At 38.1% G+C, this 22,948-nt stretch overlaps 1 protein-coding gene across 2 annotated transcripts; it reads left to right on the top strand.

Annotated features, from left to right (window-relative positions):
• The first annotated feature begins 5,341 nt into the window (after window positions 1–5,341).
• ccnt2a (cyclin T2a) lies at window positions 5,342–22,278 on the top strand. Of its 2 annotated transcripts, XM_038268031.1 has the most exons (10): window positions 5,342–5,542; window positions 12,983–13,064; window positions 13,163–13,291; window positions 13,583–13,643; window positions 14,154–14,216; window positions 15,444–15,489; window positions 20,019–20,182; window positions 20,274–20,344; window positions 20,667–21,909; window positions 22,072–22,278. In XM_038268031.1, the coding sequence occupies exons 1-10, from the start codon at window positions 5,385–5,387 to the stop codon at window positions 22,143–22,145; spliced, it is 2,091 nt and encodes a 696-aa protein (XP_038123959.1). In that variant the 5' UTR covers window positions 5,342–5,384; the 3' UTR covers window positions 22,146–22,278. The 2 variants fall into 2 exon arrangements, 1 of the variants encoding a protein (XP_038123959.1); XR_005279187.1 differs by lacking the exons at window positions 20,274–20,344; window positions 20,667–21,909; window positions 22,072–22,278 and having other exon boundaries at window positions 15,444–15,885; window positions 20,019–20,151.
• The last annotated feature ends 670 nt before the right edge of the window (window positions 22,279–22,948 follow it).

Raw genomic sequence — 22,948 nt, 5'->3', positions numbered from 1 at the left:
TGACATATTGTTCTACTTTAACTAGTCCTTCTGTAATTTACAGGTGCTGGTCATAAAATTAGAATATCATGAAAAAGTAGATTGATTTCAGTAATTCCATTTAAAAAGTGAAACTTGTATATTATATTCATACATTACATACAAACTCATATATTTCAGATGTTTATTTTGTTTAATTTTGATGATTACAAATGACAACAAATGAAAATCTCAAATTCATCATATCAGAAAATTAGAATATTGTGAAAAGGTTCAAAATTGATGGCCCCTGGTGCCACACTCTAATCAGCTAATTAACTCAAACCACCTGCAAAAGCCTTTAAATGGTCTTTCAGTCTAGTTCTATAGGCTACACAATCATGGGGAAGACTGCTGACTTGACAGTTGTCCAAAAGACGACCATCGACACCTTGCACAAGGAGGGCAAGACACAAAAGGTCATCGCTAAAGAGGCTGGCTGTTCACAGAGCTCAGTGTCCAAGCACATTAATAGAGAGGCGAAGGGAAGGAAAAGATGTGGTCGAAAAAAGTGTACAAGCAAGAGAGATAACCGCACCCTGGAGAGGATTGTGAAACAAAACCCCTTCAAAAATGTGGGGGAGATTCACAAAGAGTGGACTGCAGCTGGAGTGAGTGCTTCAAGAACCACCACACACAGACGTATGAAAGACATGGGTTTCTGCTGTCGCATTCCTTGTGTCAAGCCACTCTTGAACCACAGACAGCGTCAGAAGCGTCTTGCCTGGGCTAAAGAGAAACAGGACTGGACTGCTGGTGAGTGGTCCAAAGTCATGTTCTCTGATGAAAGTAAATTTTGCATTTCCTTTGGAAATCAAGGTCCCAGAGTCTGGAGGAAAAGAAGAGAGGCACTTCATCCACGTTGCTTGAAGTCCAGTGTAAAGTTTCCACAGTCAGTGATGGTTTGGGGTGCCATGTCATCTGCTGGTGTTGGTCCATTGTGTTTTCTGAGGTCCAGGGTCAACGCAGCCACATACCAGGAAGTTTTAGAGCACTTCATGCTTCCTGCAGATGACCAACTTTTTGGAGATGCAGATTTCATTTTCCAACAGGACTTGGCACCTGCACACAGTGCCAAAGCTACCAGTACCTGGTTGAAGGACCATGGTATCCCTGTTCTTAATTGGCCAGCAAACTCTCCTGACCTTAACCCCATAGAAAATCTATGGGGTATTGTGAAGAAGAAGATGCAATACACCAGACCCAACAATTCAGAAGAGCTAAAAGCCACTATTAGAGCAACCTGGGCTATCATAACACCTGAGCAGTGCCACAGACTGATCGACTCCATGCCACGCCGCATTGCTGCAGTAATACAGGCCAAAGGAGGCCCAACTAAATACTGAGTGCTGTACATGCTCATACTTTTCATGTTCATACTTTTCAGTTGGCCAACATTTCTATAAATCCTTTGTTTTTATTGGTCTTCAGTAATATTCTAATTTTCTGATATGATGAATTTGAGATTTTCATTTGTTGTCATTTGTAATCATCAAAATTAAACAAAATAAACATCTGAAATATATGAGTTTGTATGTAATGTATGAATATAATATACAAGTTTCACTTTTTAAATGGAATTACTGAAATCAATCTACTTTTTCATGATATTCTAATTTTATGACCAGCACCTGTATGTACCTTACCTTTATGTGTGGCAGCACAGTCTCCGAGGCATCTCTGTTAAAATAACTACATTTTTAGGGTTTAATCAGCATTTCAAATTTGTAAGAATATTTGCTTATATTCAGTATAATCATAAAAAATCTAAACAAAACAAAACTGCTGAACACCATAGAAAGCTAATGACTATGCAGTTGCTACATGATAGCAATCTGGAATACATTTAACCACCTGCTGTTCAAAATCCTAGATATCAAGTCCGTCTGAATATTCAGCGATGAACAGAGATTCTTTAAAATACGGGTTCATATGCACTAAAACTTTATTCCTATAGTAAAAATATCAACAACAAAAAAAAAACAACTTTTGGGTGTTTATCATAAAAAAGAGTGAATCTTAAGGTGTGTTAACACCTGATGTGATCTGCTTTAAACAGAACAAAGTTGTTTCACCCATTGATTTGGATTCTGCACATTGTATCTAGGGCTAGGCAATTAATTTCTTTGCAATATAATTGCAATCTAACAAAACCTAATTTTCAAATCGCAGAGGCACTGATTTTTACTCATACTATACCTAACAATAGTAGGACACTAAATGTCTCCCCCCAGTCCTTTAGGTGGTGATTAACAGCTTAAAGTGGGTTTTTTGCCTCTCAGAAAGGTGGAGAGAGTTGCAGCTTGCACAAATTCAAGTAGAAGTGAAAACTTTTTCACTCAATGATTACAATAAAGTCCTGTAACAATGGACTCTGGGCAAGCAAGGTTTCAAAAACTGAAAGCCTGAAATGAAACATCTAAAAGCTTGGGGTTAATGCAAAGGAAAATCAAAATAATAATAAAAAAAATATTAAAAACCAAGTTTGAATAGAAATAATTGCAATTTTGATTATTGGCAAAATCGTTCAGCCCTAATTTTATCCAGGTGTGAAAAAAAACCTGTTATTTAGGTGCTGTTAATCCGGTTCCAAATAGACTCTGATGCTGTTTGCTTCTGGTGTAAATATAGGTTAGATACATTTTTTTAAGGTTAAACCCCCTCCCTGATATGTGCTACAAATTTTGGTGGGCAGACTTTTGAAGCCCATATTCCTTTATCTTCTTCTATTTAGGTAATGAAATTAACATTGTAGTAAATATTTTTGCAGTCTCAATTTAGACAAAAAATTATGTTTTACAAACAAGTCCAGGAAAACATTGATAGACAAAGATAGGGAGTAGAGATGTATACACTTCATTTGGTCTCTAGGCATGGCTTTTAAATGCATTAATGATCTAGAGAATGCATTTACATATCAGCCGATGCCTAAACAAGAAGAATATGCTTATATCAGCCTAAAATATTGGTACGTCAAACCTTGAGAGAACTGTATGTCGATGTAGATGTGTTTTTAACCCTAATTATGTGTCAAATGCTATTCCTTAATTAATTTTATTGTTAATATCAACATACAGGTGCTGGTCATAAAATTAGAATATCATGAAAAAGTAGATTGATTTCAGTAATTCCATTTAAAAAGTGAAACTTGTATATTATATTCATACATTACATACAAACATATATTTCAGATGTTTATTTTGTTTAATTTGGATGATTACAAATGACAACAAATGAAAATCTCAAATTCATCATATCAGAAAATTAGAATATTACTGAAGACCAATAAAAACAAAGGATTTATAGAAATGTTGGCCAACTGAAAAGTATGAACATGAAAAGTATGAGCATGTACAGCACTCAGTATTTAGTTGGGCCTCCTTTGGCCTGTATTACTGCAGCAATGCGGCGTGGCATGGAGTCGATCAGTCTGTGGCACTGCTCAGGTGTTATGATAGCCCAGGTTGCTCTAATAGTGGCTTTTAGCTCTTCTGAATTGTTGGGTCTGGTGTATTGCATCTTCTTCTTCACAATACCCCATAGATTTTCTATGGGGTTAAGGTCAGGAGAGTTTGCTGGCCAATTAAGAACAGGGATACCATGGTCCTTCAACCAGGTACTGGTAGCTTTGGCACTGTGTGCAGGTGCCAAGTCCTGTTGGAAAATGAAATCTGCATCTCCAAAAAGTTGGTCAGCTGCAGGAAGCATGAAGTGCTCTAAAACTTCCTGGTATGTGGCTGCGTTGACCCTGGACCTCAGAAAACACAATGGACCAACTCCAGCAGATGACATGGCACCCCAAACCATCACTGACTGTGGAAACTTTACACTGGACTTCAAGCAACGTGGATGAAGTGCCTCTCTTCTTTTCCTCCAGACTCTGGGACCTTGATTTCCAAAGGAAATGCAAAATTTACTTTCATCAGAGAACATGACTTTGGACCACTCACCAGCAGTCCAGTCCTGTTTCTCTTTAGCCCAGGCAAGACGCTTCTGACGCTGTCTGTGGTTCAAGAGTGGCTTGACACAAGGAATGCGACAGCAGAAACCCATGTCTTTCATACGTCTGTGTGTGGTGGTTCTTGAAGCACTCACTCCAGCTGCAGTCCACTCTTTGTGAATCTCCCCCACATTTTTGAAGGGGTTTTGTTTCACAATCCTCTCCAGGGTGCGGTTATCTCTCTTGCTTGTACACTTTTTTCGACCACATCTTTTCCTTCCCTTCGCCTCTCTATTAATGTGCTTGGACACTGAGCTCTGTGAACAGCCAGCCTCTTTAGCGATGACCTTTTGTGTCTTGCCCTCCTTGTGCAAGGTGTCGATGGTCGTCTTTTGGACACTGTCAAGTCAGCAGTCTTCCCAATGATTGTGTAGCCTATAGAACTAGACTGAAAGACCATTTAAAGGCTTTTGCAGGTGGTTTGAGTTAATTAGCTGATTAGAGTGTGGCACCAGGGGCCATCAATTTTGAACCTTTTCACAATATTCTAATTTTCTGATATGATGAATTTAAGATTTTCATTTGTTGTCATTTGTAATCATCAAAATTAAACAAAATAAACATCTGAAATATATGAGTTTGTATGTAATGTATGAATATAATATACAAGTTTCACTTTTTAAATGGAATTACTGAAATCAATCTACTTTTTCATGATATTCTAATTTTATGACCAGCACCTGTAAATCACATCAGGGAATTTTTCTTATTCAGGTCTAAACTCAGTAACCATCTGTTCAATAGTGCTAACTAGTGTTGCACTGATGCTGATACCAGTATAGGTGCACTAAAATGGTGGTATCGGTATTGGCAAGTACTGACAAATAGGGCACAGGTACTGTTTTCAGAGCCAAAAGTTTATTGAACTATTGTCACCCCATCCAGGTAGGCAATAAAAAGTTATACTGGATTCACATTAGTCTTTTTTCTGCTTCACAGAGGTAGGCAGCAGCTTGACAAAGCTATAATGGCAATAATTTTACATACAAGTAGTATACAGTTAATACACACACACATCAATTTCAAACAGATGGTATCGGTATGGTATTGGTATCGGCCAATACTGCACAGCCATGTATCGGGGCAAAAAACGGCATCGGCGCAACACTAGTGCTAACCCACTGTAATTGCGTTTTTCCATGTAAAATGTCTTTGGGTGAGAAAAAATACAAAAGATTTCAAATTTAACAATACTAAAGAACAGAGGGTGACTTCATCAAAAAACAGTTCCAACAGTTTATCATTGAGCAATGTTGCATGCTGATCGATTTCTGGCCAGTAGGTGGCAGTACTGCCTCAAACTAGTTTTCGGGCAGACCCAACGTCACTTCCGGTTTCTCGATGCCGAGGTGAATGTTCCAGAGTAATGGCGGCATGCCGGGGTTCCTCGTCAAAATGGTTTTTCAGCCGAGAACAGCTAGAAAACACACCCTCACGCCGATGTGGAGTGGAATCAGACCGGGAGCTCTCCTATCGACAACAAGCGGCTAATCTGATCCAGGACATGGGTCAGAGGCTCAACGTGTATCCTTTAAGCGAGTTTACTTTGGAGCTAACCGTTTTGTGGGGCCCTGCCGTTACTTTAGCGTGGGGGTGTTTTTACATAATTAAGTTGAATGTTATTCTTTCCTCTGTATATCCGTTATTTTTCAAGTGTAACGGTTATTGACATATTAACGTTTCTACTTCGAGGCTCCGTGTTATGTGTTGGTATTACGTCTGCGTTTTGTTAGCATGCTAACTGTCTGGGTCAGGCCGTTAGGCGGGTTGATTGGTTTCGAGAGACTTGATACTTAAATGCGGTGTTTGGAAGTTATTACAAAAACTATCAACGGTAAACGCAAATCATCTTTTAGTTTATGTAAATAAATGTTATATTAGTGGAGTAATTAATAGTATGATGATAGCTTAGGAGGGTGTCGTACTTTTTGTACCCTTCGGCTCATATGTAAACTTTCCACCTCCTCTTATCGACTCTCTCAGACTGTCCAGCCCTGCCGCACGTGGGTAGGTTACGTAATATGAGGTCTTATAAATCCCGTCTATTCCCCTGAAATGCCGTTTTTTTAAAATCTGCGGAATTCTCTTCTTTATTTGTGTCTACCATTGCACATAAATCTGAACGTGAATGTCGTTCATTTACACGCCTTCGATATTCCTTCAAAAGTAAATTGTTTCAGACAGAGAAACATCAATTTTTGTTGCGAGATTTTATTTTGATTTTATGTAGAAAAAAACTAAAACGGTCTTACTCTTTAAAATAATTATATTTTATACTTGTTGGACAAACTGTAAAGCAACAGCCACTTATTGAGGGTTTACACATGTCGTTAAATGTACATTTATACCTCAAAAAAGCAGTGACCCTAGTCACCAAAACTCCAAATTTGTTTGTGTTTGAAATAAGCAAGGTGTATTTAAATTATAATGCTTTCAAACTGCAAAAAAGTCTTTGGTTACCAAATAAAAATCAATGGGGTACGAATAAAGAAAATAATCAACCAGTAAAGGTCCATGGACATTTTTAATTATAATCTGTTACTATAAATAGAATTTAACTCTGAAATAAAATGCAGGTGGTTATGCATCCATTTTTAAATAAAAATATAATAAATAGAAGCTTATTTTCATTTTAAAATCTAAATTGTTTTTAAAGTAGAGAACAACAATCTTTCAGTTTGGTATATAGACAACTTCCTGACTCGGTTCCTGAACTGAGTTTTTTTTTTTTTTTTTTGGCTTAACAAGAGTGGGCTTTAGGCTGACCTTCAAGGCTTTAAACCTGGGTTTGATTGGCGAGCACATATGAAGGTGCTCATTTGGATAAAAAATATTTGTATTTTTTGATTATTTTTCATGGTGGATAATCCTGCTGGATAATTACCATATTTGACACACACATAAGGCGCACCGGACTATAGGGCGCGGGTTTATATACAGATACATGTCCACTAGGGCTGCAACAATGAATCGATAAAAATCGACTTTTAAAAGCGTTGGCAACGAATTTCATCATCGATTAGTTGTGTCGCGCGATTATTGCGTCATCCGCCGCGCCGTCATCACTGCCTCTTGACTGAAAGAGGAAGAAAAAAAATATGGCAGAGCGAGTCAGCGCCGCAGGTGCAGTGTTGCCAACTCGGTGACTTTTCAGACCCCTCCAGCGACTATTTTTCAAAAAAGCGACTAGCGACAAATCTGGCGACTTTTTTCGGTGTCACTGGCGGCTTTTAGAGACTCTTACGTGAAAGCATGTATCATTCCTACTCTGCCGTGGGGCGCCTCCCCCACCCCAACCGCGTTTTCCCGCAGGAGTCCCTCTCAGCGCTGCAGTCAGAGCCTCAGCGTCCGGACTGCAAATGAAGCGCGCATGCACCGGGATTGACGGCGCAAATTGATCACAATAATTAAAATAGCCTGCGCTTTGTAAAGCGAAAAAAGTGATAACATGCAACTTTTTTCAAAAGAAATTAACATAGCACGGAACCACCATGTTTGTTTGGTTTTAAAGTGGGGAAACGTAACGTTAGTTTCTCAGGTAGCTCATCTGATGCTTTCCTTACCGTGTTAGTAGGTTACAGACAGTGATAAGGTTGGCTACTTATTTTACTTTTAATTTCATTTGAATTAGCTTAAAGGAATAGTACACCCAAAACATGATTAGCCTTCATTTTCTACTCACCCCCATGCTGAACAACACCCTGGAGTACTTTTTTGATATCTCAAATGCATCTGGAGATCTGGGAGGCTTCTTGCTGTCTGCTGACATTCAAATAATGGAGGTCTATGGTGACCGAGACAGAAAGGTCCATAAAAGTCCACAAAAAACGTGTCAATATTCCTCCATACTGCTCTTCCAATGTATTCCAAGAGTGGGTAGCATCCAGAATTTACTCGAAACGAAGTCATTTAGAATGTTTTTAGAGCATAAACAGTAGTGTATAGGATTTCCTGAAAGCGCACACATGCGCGCTCACGACGCTACGGAAGCCGGCAGACCAAACCAGCGCATTCAGCTCGGCAAAGAACTCATGCTCTTCCTCAACACTGAAGTCCTCAGACATTTTTCTTTCGTTGTTTCTTTCTTTGCACAGGTAAACAGCACATTTCTTCTTCTACGCTTGCATTATTGGCAGAGCAGACGCTGAATGCGCACTTTCATCTGGCTTGGTCTGCCGGCTTCCGTAGCGTCGTGAGCGCGCGTGTGCGCGCTTTCAGGAAATCCTATATCTTTGGAGGATGTGTTTTTTAACACCCCTAGTTCTCTCATTTTTATTCCAAATACAATTTATAATTTGAATCACAGGGCTATTTTTATCTCTATGGTTCAGTATTTTCTCAAGTAGCAACTTTAACTGCTATACTTTCCTGTCTTAAAAGGCAGTACTCTTCTAGTCTAAAAAAAACTCATTTGTTGAAATGGGGGGCCTATTGTTTGAACCCCTTAGGGGCTTTTAAAAACAAAAATGCCTGTCTTTTTTGCGCTTGTGGATGTACAGCTACATTTCTCATGTAAGTTTGCGTAGTTTTAACACATTTATTTTTCATATTGCACCAGGACAGTTAATGAGCAACCTGTACTGTGTGCTTGTTTGTTCTGTCTAAAATGTTTATTTTGGAATAAAGAGGTTAATATAAAAAATATTTTTTGTCCGATTAATCGGTTAATCGAAAAAATAATCGTCCGATTCATAGATTTTTAAAATAATCGTTAGTTGCAGCCCTAATGTCCACTACTACGTTTAAATACCTCTACTGCATATTTAAGAATAGAGTGGGAGCAAAACTCAGTAGGATTGTGCTTTATCGAATTATCATCCGTGCGGCTCCTCGGAAATGATGCCGGCTTTTGCGAAAGTTCGAACAACAGTGCCAGCAGACACGTTAGCTCAAGCATCTACAATCCAACCGCAAACTGTGCCATAACTTGCCCGGCGCTGCCTTCCACTTTTCGTGAAACTGTGGTCTCAGTCGTTCATCCATTGCTCCCACGCCGCTCGCTGCCTTACTTTGAACGGCTTGTTCACACCGATGTCGAACGGTTGAAGTTCCTTTGTCAGACCCCCCGGGATAACAGCAAGCACAGCGTTCATTTGTTTCACCTTTTTTTTTTCTTCTCACATCGCCTACGAGATGGGCACGCATGGAGTCACAGATTAACAGCGATGGTGATGCGTGGGAAAAACCACCTGGTCTCTTTACATACACCTCCCTCAGCCACTCTTTCTTCATTTCCTCATCCATCCAGCTCTTTTTATTTGCCTTAATAACGACTCCAGCTGGAAAAGTCTCTTTAGGCAGAGTCTTTCTCTTAAAAATCACCATAGGCGGCAGTTTCCTTTCCATTTGCGTGGCAGCCAAGCACAACAGTAAACGACGCCTTTTCATACCCCGTTGTGTGTATCGCTACAGTGCTGGTCCCCTTCTTCTCCACCGTGTGATTCACCGGGGTGTCGAAAGTGAGCGGCACCTCGTCCATGTTGGTGATGTGGCTTGGCTGGATGCTTTTGTCGGCGATGTGTTTGCTGCAGTAGGAGTGGAAGCTCGTCAGCTTTTCATTATAATCCGCCGGACGTTGCTGAGCTACTGTAGTGCTGGTCCGGATGGAAAAATTGCACTCCTAGGCGTGTCTCTTTGCCATTTTCAGGGTTGTTATGACAACAATGTTCTGCATAAAGCACATACCTGTTCTTTTATACACAATCCATGCCCGCACTTCCCCCTTTAACGTTCTCATGGCGGTCTCAACAACGTCTGAAGTAACACATAGGGCGCGCCGCACATTTTGAGGGAAAAAAAAGGCATTTATATGCGCCTTATAGTCGTGAAAATACGGTACTCAAAATGTGCTGGGTCATGTTTAAGCACACCATTTCACTTTTCTTTCAGCAGTTCACAGCAGTTTTTCAGCAGTCCTCACTTTCTCTGCTTTCTTTTTCTCATCATCTCCTTCTTTCCCGTCGCCTAGCTTGCCACAGGTTTGCCTGCTGTGTCTCAAAGTGGTTTGCAGCAGCAACCCTGACTGACATCTCATTGGCTTATTTGTATCATGTGCAGCCTGGTCCCGGACGCTCCGAATGACTTTATCATACACACACGAGAAGCGGCACAAGTGACAATTAGACAATGTCATCGGACAACATACAGTAATTTATAAATATTTTGAATCAGGTTTTGGACGGATCCGAACCATGGTCCGCTAATCCGTGCTCTCTGTTGTAGAGTATGGTAGTTTCAAACTTGGAAATGGAAAATACTATGTATTTTGGTAGATAAATAGCCAGTATGCTGGCATGGTTAAGTGTCTATATCAGACATTTACATTAGTTAATAAGCTTGTCCTAACCCTAAATGTTTGACAACTTCAGCTTATTCAATTAGACAACGTTAAGTTTAAAGATGGCCCAGGAAGTCCTTACGCCCTTCAAATAAATAGAAATCAATAGCAACGTCATCGTTCTGTTCACCCATGCCCACCTTGGAGAAATGAATGTAAAACCCATGATTTTTTAATAAGGTTGTTCAGAAGGATTGGCAAAGCAATCAAAATATTTATTATCTATTCATGTATCTCTTCCGGTGTAATATATATAAGTGGAGTGTTGGCCTTGTGGTTAGAGCACCCGGTTCGATCCCCACGGCCTCCACTCTGGGTTTCTGAGCAAAACCCTTAACTCCTGATTGCTCCCCAGGTGCCACACAATGGCAGCCCACTGCTCCCCAATGGGATGGGTCAAAATGCTGTGAACGGATTTCCCCATTGTGGGACAATAAAGGGATTTATATTTAAATATGCTAACAAGTGGAAATTAGCTGCTTAATTTAGCAGCCTTAATCTTGTCTTTGGGGATCTGATGGAGTTATATCAGTTCACTCTCATCATGTCTAGTTTACCTACCTTGTTAGTGACTTCAAAAGAAAGACTGGGTTTACATTATTTGTCACCTATTAAAGAATTTGCCACTGTCATACGGACAGTTTGTGCACCGCTCTAAACAGTGCATTGCATATTTGCTTTGCAAAGATAAATGTCAGAATATGATAGCATCAAGGCTATGTTTGAGTCAGCTTTATCCCTTGTAATTGTTGGTTCTTATTTATGTTGTCTATGGTTAATCCCATCCTAACCTCAGACTGGTCTGACAGGTTATATTTTACTTGCAAACACTTTCCCTCACAATCAAAAAGAAAATATGAAAACAAATCATTTCATGCTTTGTTCCTTACTGATCTGAAGCCAAGTTATCAGGGACTGTTTGGAACAAATGATGGTCTCCTTCCAGTCAAAACTCTCTGCTTATCATGCTACAGGTTTTCGGGCTTCACCAGGTTGAAGATTGGCCATTTCACATCTACTGGCACGAAGCTGACACTATCAAATGTTTTCTCTTTTACTGTCTATACAGCCACATAATTTCTGCTACTCACAGACACACACCCTTGGCTTTATTATAATTAAGCTACGCTAAAAGTAGGGATGCACGATATTGGGATTTTAGCCGATATCCGACATGCCGATATTTTAAAAGTCGTGTAGCCGATAACCGATATCGATACTGATGTTAAAGCTGGACAAAAATAAGTAGTCATTGAAAATAGCAGTTTTGTTATCCATTTCTGACACTTTGAAAAATAATATACTCAAATATATTTTCATATGCTGATATCAAATTGATTTTTAAAAACGCAGTATCGATCTATTTTACTTTTTAAAATCTCGTGAAATTTCATCGTTCTGTTACAAACTCTCGTGATATTTTGCAAATTCTTGTGAGATTTTGTTAGTAAAATAGATAGATACCGCGTCAATTTATCAACATATAAAAATATGGCAAAAATTCGTGAATTTTCGGGGGATTTCGTAGCATAACGATGACATATAGCAATATTTCATTAGTAAAAGAGATTGATATGGTGTTTTTAAATGGCAATATATCAGCATATGAAGATATTGGGATATTTTAATGTATCAATATTTTTTCCCTCGTCTTTAGAAGTTTTTATGTCTGTAAAAAATACGTTTTTGAGGAAGAAGTAGTTTTTTTTTTTGTTTTTTTTTTAGACTTCAGAACTCAGAAGCTGATCAAATATCGGGTTAAATGTCGGTGGGGTGGCCGATGTCCGATATTCAGTTTTAAGGCCGATACCGATAGGGGGCCGATTATATCGTGCATCCCTAGCTAAAAGCATATATTAAAAAATATATATTGACCTAATTTATCTTGATAAAAAATATATTGGCTTAAGTATTATAAATGCAATCTAAATTCCTTGTCATAAAGTTTTAAAAAATAGTAATGGGATTAACTTTAGGTTTCTAACAGATGGCAAAGTCAGATCTTAATTGGTACCTTACTCAACAGACTGTACAGCCTTTTCTATTGGGGCTGCAATTATGCAGCTGTGATTATTATGGGATCTTTAGGCACATATTTCCCACAATTGTCATGTTCTTTGCGAACATAATAGTGAGAATGCCTTGAGCTTCAGCTTCCTAGTGACTAAACTCTGCATCAGAAGTGGCTTTAAAGACCACTAATAATGTTCCATCTGGCTGATATACTACAGAACGTGAATGCATCCAACTGCACTATTATATACAACTGCATATTGCATTACATTATTGCATTTCTCCTGCAAAAGAGGAAGTTCTCATGTTAAAAGTTTATTTAATTTGTTTAAATGTAAAAAAACAAAAGTGGATTTTATTTTGTTGCTTGAGTTATACACTTCATCATAATGTAAAGATGGGTAAAAAGCCCCAGTGAGAGGATCTCATTGATTGTAAACTGCAAAGTCTATTGAAAAACTGGATTAATTAAATTGATATTGGTAATTAATATACCACACTTTAACTACGGGATAATGTTGTAATGTTTTTTTTGTTTTGTTATTGCATTCTTTGTTGTGTTCCTAATTTATATGGATTAAAAAACATTAAATCTTCCTTGACTTAATCTCCAGCTCTCAATTGACAATAAACACAGCTATCGTTTACATGCATAGATTTTATATGCAACATTCTTTCACCAAATTCCATAGAAATGTAAGTATTTTTTCAAGATAGTGGAATTTGATTTTTTATTTTTTTTGTCAAGTAGAAACTGTAAGCTTCATTTTAATACATTTTTGTTTTTTCTGCAGATAATATCCCCAACCACCTTGTTTTTGGCTGCAAAAGTTGAAGAGCAACCCCGGAAGCTTGAGCATGTAATCAAAGTAGCACATGCTTGCTTAAATCCACAGGAACCTCCTCTAGACACGAAAAGTAATGTAAGTGTTGGTATTTAGTGTTACCGTAAGGTTGAATTTGTTTGACTCCTGCTGTCTTTCTCTGTGGTCTTGCTTTCATCTGTTATATAAAAGAAAGCAACACTTTCTGCCGCCCTTTTGATGGGTCTTATTTTTCTTGCCCTGGCTTGCAGTGGGCATGTACCAAACACCACTCACTTTATGACTAAATGGAGCCGTAGAGCTGTTTGGCCGTTTTTAAATTACTTGTTAGGGGAATAAATTAATAGACTCATTACAATTGTGTTGTAATGACTGTCTATCAAACTTCAGGCATACCTCCAGCAAGCTCAAGAGCTGGTGATACTTGAATCCATTGTGCTGCAGACCCTGGGTAAGTAATGGTGACTGGAGTGGATGATTTGAGATCTTTTTCTGTAACAATGATGAACTTTGGTAAAGGTAACAAGTAAGGGTCTAAATTGTGAATTTTTCAGTGTGTCAAACATTTGACTGAAACGAAATGTTATATCATCTACTCTGTGGTAGCTCTTTCAATAGTCATATTTAATAGCATTGTGTAAAGGTGATATGTCATTTTCTGGAAGCCAACTTTAGTAAAAATAATTGAGGCTGCAAAGAAATTGCACTAAATGGTCCTGAGTATGTGGACGTTTTTCAGCTATATCTGCTAAAACATTTAGTCATCCAATGCGAATTGTTTAGGCGCTTACAACTATTTATTAGTGGAAACATTTCACACTATTTAAAGATTTTTAAAACCTAAGATGACCTTAGATTGCTGCTTATGAAACAGACTTTCATATCTTCCCCTACCATTAAATGACATGTCACCTCCCAGCTGTGTATGTGTTGATCTCACCTGTTATGTATTTTGTTCCAGGCTTTGAAATTACTATTGATCACCCACACACTGATGTGGTGAAATGTACCCAGCTAGTGCGAGGTAGAGGCTTCCTTCTTTGTTTTTGTTTGTCCCACCTCAGATGTGGGTGGGGTTGAGGGTGATATTCCCACTGATTTAATGGTTAAATGACTACATTGGTTTTAAGCACCTGAGTTTGTTGTTTACCTTACTAAGTTTTCCAGTGCCGTTTGGGCCGAGGCTTAGACTGAAGTGCTTTTAAAACGCTAGAAGTTTGTTCAGTTTCTTCATTTTATCTTAAATCAGGATGAATAAAAAGGGAGTTTGAGATTTATAACTTTTTTTTTAAAAACAGTGCTTAAGTGATATGAAAGTAAATGACATTCTACACAGTAATTATTTAGCCAAGATTAATTAAACCAGAAAACTAGAAGCTTAGTCAAAAACTAAGTATATCCTAAGATTACTTTGAGCTTCACCAACTATCCTTAACTGGTATAAAAGTGTGGACAATTTATGTCTGAATTTCTCACATGTGTGGGGGGAAAAAATGACGAAGCCTCACAGCATGTCATGTTTCTTTACCATTATGCTCAGCATTTAGTAACTATCAAATCTCTTTTCACAATTTTATTACATTTATTATTCAGTCTTAGTAACATCAAATCTTAAGCTATTTTTGTTTTTACCTGTTTTTTTACTTCCACAATCTTCCCCACTTTATAGTTATCCTTTATTAGATGGAAATGTATTCAGTTGAAGAAAAAAAAACATGATTGTGCTTTTTACGTGTACATAAGAAATCGGAGTAAAACTGTCAATTGGACCAAAAAAAATAGCCCGTTTAGGTGTAAATATATCATGTTGATGTGGGATTTCTCATTCAGAAAAACTTGATCCAGTCAGACATTTACATGCATTGCTGGTCGAATTCTTAATCCACATAAGTCACCCTTCTCAGTCTGACCACAGGTAGTCTGATTGGTATTTTCAAACCCATTTTAGATCACAAAATTATAATCCAATTGCCCTTTATTTCAATTACAATGATACAGTCCGCGTATGTTCACAGCAGGGGTATAGACTTAGCTAAGATGATGCATTGCTTTGGCTTAAAAAGAAATTGTTAGATTTTCTATACTTAATGACTTTGGCCAGATTTATTATAAACATTTACAGTCTGGATCTTGGCTCAATATGTGCACTGGAAATTGCAATAATAGTAAACAAAGTTTAATCTGTTTTGTCTGCAAAGATTTTTTTTTACTTTTATTATCTGTCTGTTTCCTTTTTGTCTCCCCTCTACAGCAAGCAAGGATCTGGCACAGACTTCCTATTTCATGGCTACCAACAGGTTGTTATCCTGCCCCTCCTTTGTTGCACTTTGACTGCACACCATAGCTTCCTGTAATGCAGGGTACCCTTTCAGTGTCCAACGGGCCCTACATGCACTGGTGGTTATTGGGACGCTTGCCTCCCTCCCCCTCAGCTCCCCTCCCTTTCCCAGAGGTAGCGGGACATGGTGGCTTGTAGCGTTACCGGCCCCAGTCGCAGTGCGGTGTATTGTACAAGGGACCACTTGTTGGCACAGATGGGTTGAATGCAAAATGTGAAGTATAGTGGTGCGCTTGAAAACCACGTGTTTTGTTCGGTTGCGAAAAAGTGCATAATTCTAAGCGAAAGACACTGGTAGCCTGAATATCAGCTAAAGATTTCACAGATGTAAACATTTCTCGTAGAGGTTCTTCCGGTAAGTACTGCAGATAACTTTTTTAAGTTTTCCTTTTCTTGTTTTGTTGTCGCATTATTTCCCAAATATACTGTAAAGCTTTTACTGTGCCACTAAACACATTTTTTCCCTAGCTTTACAATGTTTAATATTACATACTTTAATTCAAAGAAAACAAAAAATACTAACTCATTAAGGACCCAAAAATGGGGCATTTATCCCTAGCAGGGGCTGTTAAACTTTAAAACTCCACGCTGTGCCAAGTCAAGCAGAGATAACATGCACCTTTACTCAATTCAAAGGTTATGTCATGATTGTGAATTGCATGTTTTGTATGGGTATGATTTCAATTTGTACATTAATGATTAAGCTAATAATTTAGCTATCAGTATTTAAAAAAAAAAAAAACAGCCTTTTTACACTTGAACTGCCTAGGACTGTGTAAGTATTAATAGTTTACACAGTTTGGCTGAATTTATATAAAAGCTACAACAGATGCAGCCTTCAGTGCAAGTTTAACATATGACCATCACTACAGATTGGTTGAATAAAAACTCTTTTACTAAAGTATCCAAATACAGATATACTAAGCTAATATTTGGTGTCCAAAATCCAATCTCCGTCTTTGTAAAACCCACTTCCTGCCAGTTGAGTTAAAAAAACAACTACGTTTTTTCTTTTTTCATTTTTAATTACAGCAGAATTTCTTGATGAAATAATAATGACATCCTTTTTTCAAATTGAAATGTTAATAGTGAGCAATTATTTATTATTTGCAAAGTTAGAACTGTAAATTTACACTCATTTTTACTATTTTTCAAGGCGGCACTTTTAAAAAGATAAAATTGTCCAATGAGCTGTTTCCAAACTAAATTTGTTTTTGTTTTACACTTGTGTAAACAAAATAACAAATAAAATCTGTCTAAAGGCTTATTTTTCTCGAATGATCCACAAATTGTTGAAATCTACACAGTAAATTTGTACACATTTGAAGCATGCGTATTTATACAGATATTCCCCAACTTAAAAAAAAAAGCATCCCAGCTCTTCTCCTTTACTGCTTTGTCAGATTACAACTCCCAAACCTTTTCTTGCTCACTTCAAGATGCAGAAATCAAGATCTTTTTAAAGCAAAAGAAAAAATTTAATCCTATATGTTTAAGTCCAGCATTGAAGTATTCGTTTGTTTAAAAAAACATTTTCGTAAAAGCTTTATTTAATTTATTTTAAAAAAAAAACCTTTACACTTTTTGTGCTCTTTATCGGGTTCATTTCGAAATACTAAGGTGTGCAGTTATAGTCTATTGACTTAAACAAATCCAAAATTTAATACTGGCTAATAAGAGGATTAAACAGGTGAAGCGTAATGCAGACAAATTTGAGGAATTTCTTTAGTGATACCCGGTTTTAAAAATTTTGCTTGGTTACATTTAGTGTTTAAAGTTCTTGATTATATAAGAAGCTTTGCATCACTTTTTGATAAATCATTAAAGTACTCATAGCATTATAAACTAGTAGTACAGCATGGTAATTGCACCCCTGTTACAGGTAAAACCAAGAGTTGCTGTTTTCTTTGGTTTAGTGAGCAAAAAGATGCGCTAAGAGGACTCCAAAAGCATTTGCATTATTTTATAGTTTAATAACAATAACTGGGTCCTTAAAGGGTTGGATTAAAGTAGGGGGTAGTAAGGCACTTGTACGTTACCATTATTAGAAACAGAGTTTTTTCTCTGTAAAAGCTTTTTAGCATGTAAAAGTACAAATCAAAAGCCTTAGAAAGACATTGACAGGAAAACCAAACTGAGTGTTAATCCTCATGTACAAGATTTTCAGCCACACTGGTACGGGGATGTGGGCGTTTTCATGAAGTCATTCTGTTAGTTGTATGACCAAGATTTTTATCAAATTATTTTTGAATGTACTTGCCTTCTTTATCCCCTACTTTAAAGTTCATAAAGTTGAAAATGAGGATAGAATCAGGGCTCGATGTTTGAGTTTTCCTCAGTAATGTTTCTGTCTGTGTTGTTTTTATAAGTAAATTTTTGGCCTACTTGCTAAAAGCATGTTTAAAAAGTCTTATCAGACTGTGAATTTGATGTTTGAGCTGATATTGTTAGTAATCTTTGTTACAGCTGTCTGCTTTGTTGACAGTTTGTTTTGTGATACAGAGTCTGAACTTCTGTATTTGATTCACCAACTTCAATTATTTTTCCAAAACTGATGGAGTAGAATCACTGGAAAAAGTAGAAATCTATATAAGTCATTTTTTCTTTAAGTGCATTTGTTCTTTAATTAAGGTGGTAAAAGAGACATTTTTCCAATGGAACAAGACAAATTAAACTTAAAATAAGAAAACACAACTGCATTGTCTTATTTCAAGTTCATATTATCTAATTATCTTATTTTAAGAGTAAAAAATACTCATTCCATTGGCAAACTATCTCATTCACTTACTCAAATTAAGGGGAAATACACTTAATTAATTATTTTTTTTTTTTTACTTATTTCTATATCGTTTTTCCTGTGTACAGAGGATTTCTTTTCTTTTCTTTTTTCTGTGGGTATGACAAGTACCTAAAGTCTGTCTACAGGAGACTGGATACATAGGTGATTTTCTTAAAAAAAAAAAAAAAAAAACAGGTTAATTTATTTATCTTGTTTCTGCCAAATTGAAGCCAGAGGGTTTAGAGGAGAGTCCTGTGCACCACAGATATTTTTACAGTTTTACTACCACAACTCAAAAATAGTACCACGTTGGCCCATTCGGCACAGGTGGTTGGTCTAATTAAACTTACTCCTTACTTTTTTCTTAAGGAAAAGATTGTTATAATCTAAGATAAGAAAACGTCGTAAAACACATCTAATGATTGTGTTTTAACTCCCTTTCTTTGATTTCATTTTACTTTAATGGGAAATGGAAATCATGCTGTTACCCAAACTCAAAGGCAGACTTTGTTGTAGCCCTTTATTGTACTTTACAAAACTTTGAAAGGGTTTTCAAAGAGAGACCCACATCCTGTTCTTCCTGCTGAGAATATAAACTTAAGAAAGTGGTGTAAATAGATTTCTATTATTTTTGCCCTGTTCAATCAGAGTTTTTCTAGATCTGGATTTGATTAGGGTTATAAAATTTTCGATTAATTAAATTAAAGGTCATAGTAGGTTGTGACATGCAGCATTGTGCTCCCCACTGCAGTGGGGCTAACATTTTCTCGCACACAGACCAAAGAGCGAAGGAGTGGCGGATGACAAAAAGTTAGCAATAAACAAATATTTTGTTTTGCAAACGAACCAAATGTTTATTTTTGTAATGCCGTAACATCAAAAAGAGGTTTTTTAGGTTTACACTGTTGCATAGGAGAAGCGATCTTTTGGGGGGGATTGATTGTTTTCTATGTGCAATAAACAAAGTTTCTCAGCAAAAAGAACAGAATATGGGTTGTTTCTTTAAAGATGCGCTCTTTGTTTGAGGACTCTGTCTTTGAATTGGGAGCAAAACACTTGTTTAAGTGTGACTAGCTTATGTTTTTCCTAGCATTACTCATTTTAATTTATTGGTAAAAATCTACATCAACAGCGTGTGATGGTGGACAAAATGCCTCTAAGGGCTTAAATGGTCACATTTCTGACCCCTCTGACCTATTCAACAAAGGACGTCTGTGGCTGCAATGAAATCTGACGGCAAATATGGCAGTTTTGCAAATTTGAGAAAACACTATTATACTCTTCATTTTTTCAGGTTGTTTCTGCTTTGGCTCAACATGTTCCGTTTGTTGTGACTTGGCTATTAACTGTCTCTAATAAGCTGTAATTTTTAATGTCAATATATGAATGAAATAACTATTATGAACGCTATTTATTCATGGTTAGGTTATTTATAGCATACTTGGATTCAGTTCTTTGTTTTGTTTTTCTACATGTGGATAGAAGCCTAAACAAGTACATTGTTGTTTTTTGAATGTTGTACTTGGTTAGAAGTTCTTGTAGTTACATTTTAAAACAAATTTATCACATCAAATCACAGATTTGTCAGTAACTTTTTGCAAACATGACCTCCTAACCAGCAGTATATTAAATTTGTCTGCTCCTTTTGGTGTTCTTCTTTTTTTCTCCACATGTTGGATGGATTCTGACCTCCTTCGACCATTCTTCAGTTTGCACCTCACCACCTTCTGCCTCCAGTACAAGCCCACAGTGATCGCCTGTGTGTGCATACATCTGGCTTGCAAGTGGTCCAACTGGGAGATCCCGGTTTCCACTGACGGGAAACATTGGTGGCAGTATGTTGACAACACGGTGACTCTGGAGCTGCTTGATGGTGAAGTCATTATTTTACCTACATCTAAGATTCATTGTCTTTAATTAGGCAAATTTAGGTCAAATGTTTTATGGTGTTTATTTACTTGCAGAGCTGACCCATGAGTTTCTGCAGATTCTGGAGAAAACTCCAAGCAGGCTAAAGAGAATCCGAAACTGGAGGGTAAGCTCATTTTAGTACTAGAGTTTTAAGATAACAACTGCAGTTTATATCATTGATATTTATAATTGGAATAAATTAACACAAAGTACATCTGTATATAAATTCAAGCTATTATTTTTTTCTTTATATTGTAATAATTTTGAAAAGTGTATTTTCAAAATTTTCTTCCTTTTGGTTTTGCTTCACTTTGCTTTGGACTAAATGATTAAATCATCATGAAATAAACACAATGTGCAAAAACTAGATTTGCTAATAGTAATGTCATGTTAGCCGTCTATCTGAAAGCAGTACCTTTACAGCTGTGCAAATGATTTTCTTTTAGGCAACACAAGCTGCCAAAAAGCCTAAAACTGAAAACACGGCGTCAGGAGATACCACATATGCTGGACCATCGTTGCTTCATGACCACAGTGACGCAGCGCTTCATGGAGTTTCCTCTTCCAACCCAAGTTTTTCCAAAGCATGTGCTGCCTTTTCTGTACCCATGACCGGACATTCCAGAGGAATCCCCTTATCTCTGGACAACATGGCTGCAACGTTTAATCCAGCTAGCCATGGTGAATGGCCTCAGGTTAACCAGAGCCATATAGGGTACCCCTCCACTTGTGTCAAACAGGAACCGCTCAGCCTCCCTATCCATGAATCCATGCTGTCATTGCAGACTTCTTCCTCCTCCTCTCTGCTCCAGCAACCACTGCCTTACAAGACTGAAAAAATAGATTTAAACCTTGTTAAACAAGAGAAAGTAAGTAGTGGCAGTGGAGCAGGCAAACAACACCCAGCACCTCAGTCTTACCCCATTTCCACTCAGCCTCCTCCTGTTCAGAAGCTTTCTCTAGATAAATACAGAGAGAAACATTCTGTGGAGTACACTGTCCAGAAACGTAGACAGGAACACCATGGAGGAGTAATGGACTGTGATGTAAAAGGAGATCAGGCCTCTTCTAGCTATGCACCAGCCAACATTTCCCAGATAGAGCATAGGAAACATGCTCAGGCCCACCAAGCCTCTCACAGCAGCACTACAGCCTCCCAATCGAAAATGAAAATCCCTCCTGCCTCAGCTTCAGGACAAGACCGACGCCATCATGGAGACAAATGGGACAAAGGCACACTTAAGGTTCGCCTGCCCGTCCCCGGGTCCAGCGGCAGCTCTCAGCCAGAGAAAAGCGGACATCAGAGCAAGGACGAGTTTAAGATGAAGATCAAAGTCTCATCATCAGAGCGGCACAGCTCGTCAGATGAAGGCATTTCTGCCAACAACAGCAAGAGCAAACATTCCAGCCCCCTGGTGAGCAAAGAAAAGCACCGCGGCACAGAACACCACCTCCATCGCTCCCACAAGCACAGTGGCAACGGGCGAGGGGGTTTAGAGGGTGCAGCCTTGATGCGTGTTCCTCCAGGGCTGGTCGCTATGGAAGGAATGCCACTCGGCCATCCCGCATCTGCCTCTTTGTCATCTTCATCGCGAAAGAGGGTCTATCCTGAGGTCGGCCACAACCACCACCCCTCATCCTCGAGCTCCAAAGTGAGCAAAATCTCCAAGAGTGGCACTAGTGCTACAGGTACTCCTCTTTTTTCATCCCCCTTTCCTCCTCCTCCTCTTCACTCCTCTCCTGTACTGCAGTGTGTCTCATCTGGCTCGCAGCTCTGTGGCTAACCCCTCCCTCCTTCCTCCTCCTCCTCTTCTTCCTTATTCTTGTCTCCTCCCCTCCTGTCATACCCAGGTGGGCTGCGGACCTCTGAGCAGTTCCTTCGTCCTGGCGAATCGCCACACGAAGTGGGAGAGCAGAGACACTGAGTCCGCCGCCCTTCAGCCATGGCCTGCACATGGAAATGGCATCAAACTACCGACCACTGAGACTTTCAAGAATATGCTGACCTCTTTGTCAAGTGCCCTAAGAAATAATGCTTGTGAATATGAACCCTTTACTAAGGCAGAAAACATTTCTGCTAATAAGTGTTGGACTTGTCTGTTTCTCACACGTCAGGGCTGCGTTGTTCAGTCCCATCTTTGTTAGTGTCCAATTGCTGCTCGGTCATCACTTTCTCAAATGCATCGAAGAATGAAAGGGGAAGTCTGAGTTGGGGAAAGGTTGAGTGATGCTCCCATCTCCACTTTGTAAGTCCTCCATATGGAAAGATGAGTATTACAGTTTTTATAAAAGCATGGAAGGTGCACTTTCTTTTTCATCTTTTTTTGTTTTGTTTAGTAATTTAAGTAAATGCCTGATTATATGGAAGAAATTGATGGCCAGCTGGAGATGAGTTAAGTTTATGTTTGCTAGAATTCCACTCAATTGTTTGATGGATGCAGTTTTTTTTAGGTGTAAAGTCTCATCTCCAAAACTACTTTCTGGTCCTGATTTCTTTATATGCTTAAACTGCATTTGATTTGCATGTTTCAATCATCAAAGGGAAAAGAGAGAAAAGTGCTTAGTTGCTGTTTACAAAAAAAGAAAAAAGTGTAAATATGTTTCTTTTGTATGTTTAAAGAAAAAGCTATACCATGACTACTCAGGTTTGGAGCTGCTTGTAATTTTAACAAGATGAGTATAATACATATAAAAGGTTTATTTCCCTGATCAGTGGGTTTTAGGGCAT

The sequence above is a fragment of the Cyprinodon tularosa genome, unplaced genomic scaffold (assembly GCF_016077235.1).
Source record: "Cyprinodon tularosa strain WSP-4 unplaced genomic scaffold, ASM1607723v1 ctg690, whole genome shotgun sequence".
In the NCBI taxonomy this organism is placed as follows: Eukaryota; Metazoa; Chordata; class Actinopteri; order Cyprinodontiformes; family Cyprinodontidae; genus Cyprinodon; species Cyprinodon tularosa.
The sequence above is the reverse complement of the archived record's forward strand: the minus strand, read 5'-3'. Positions and strand labels throughout refer to the sequence as shown.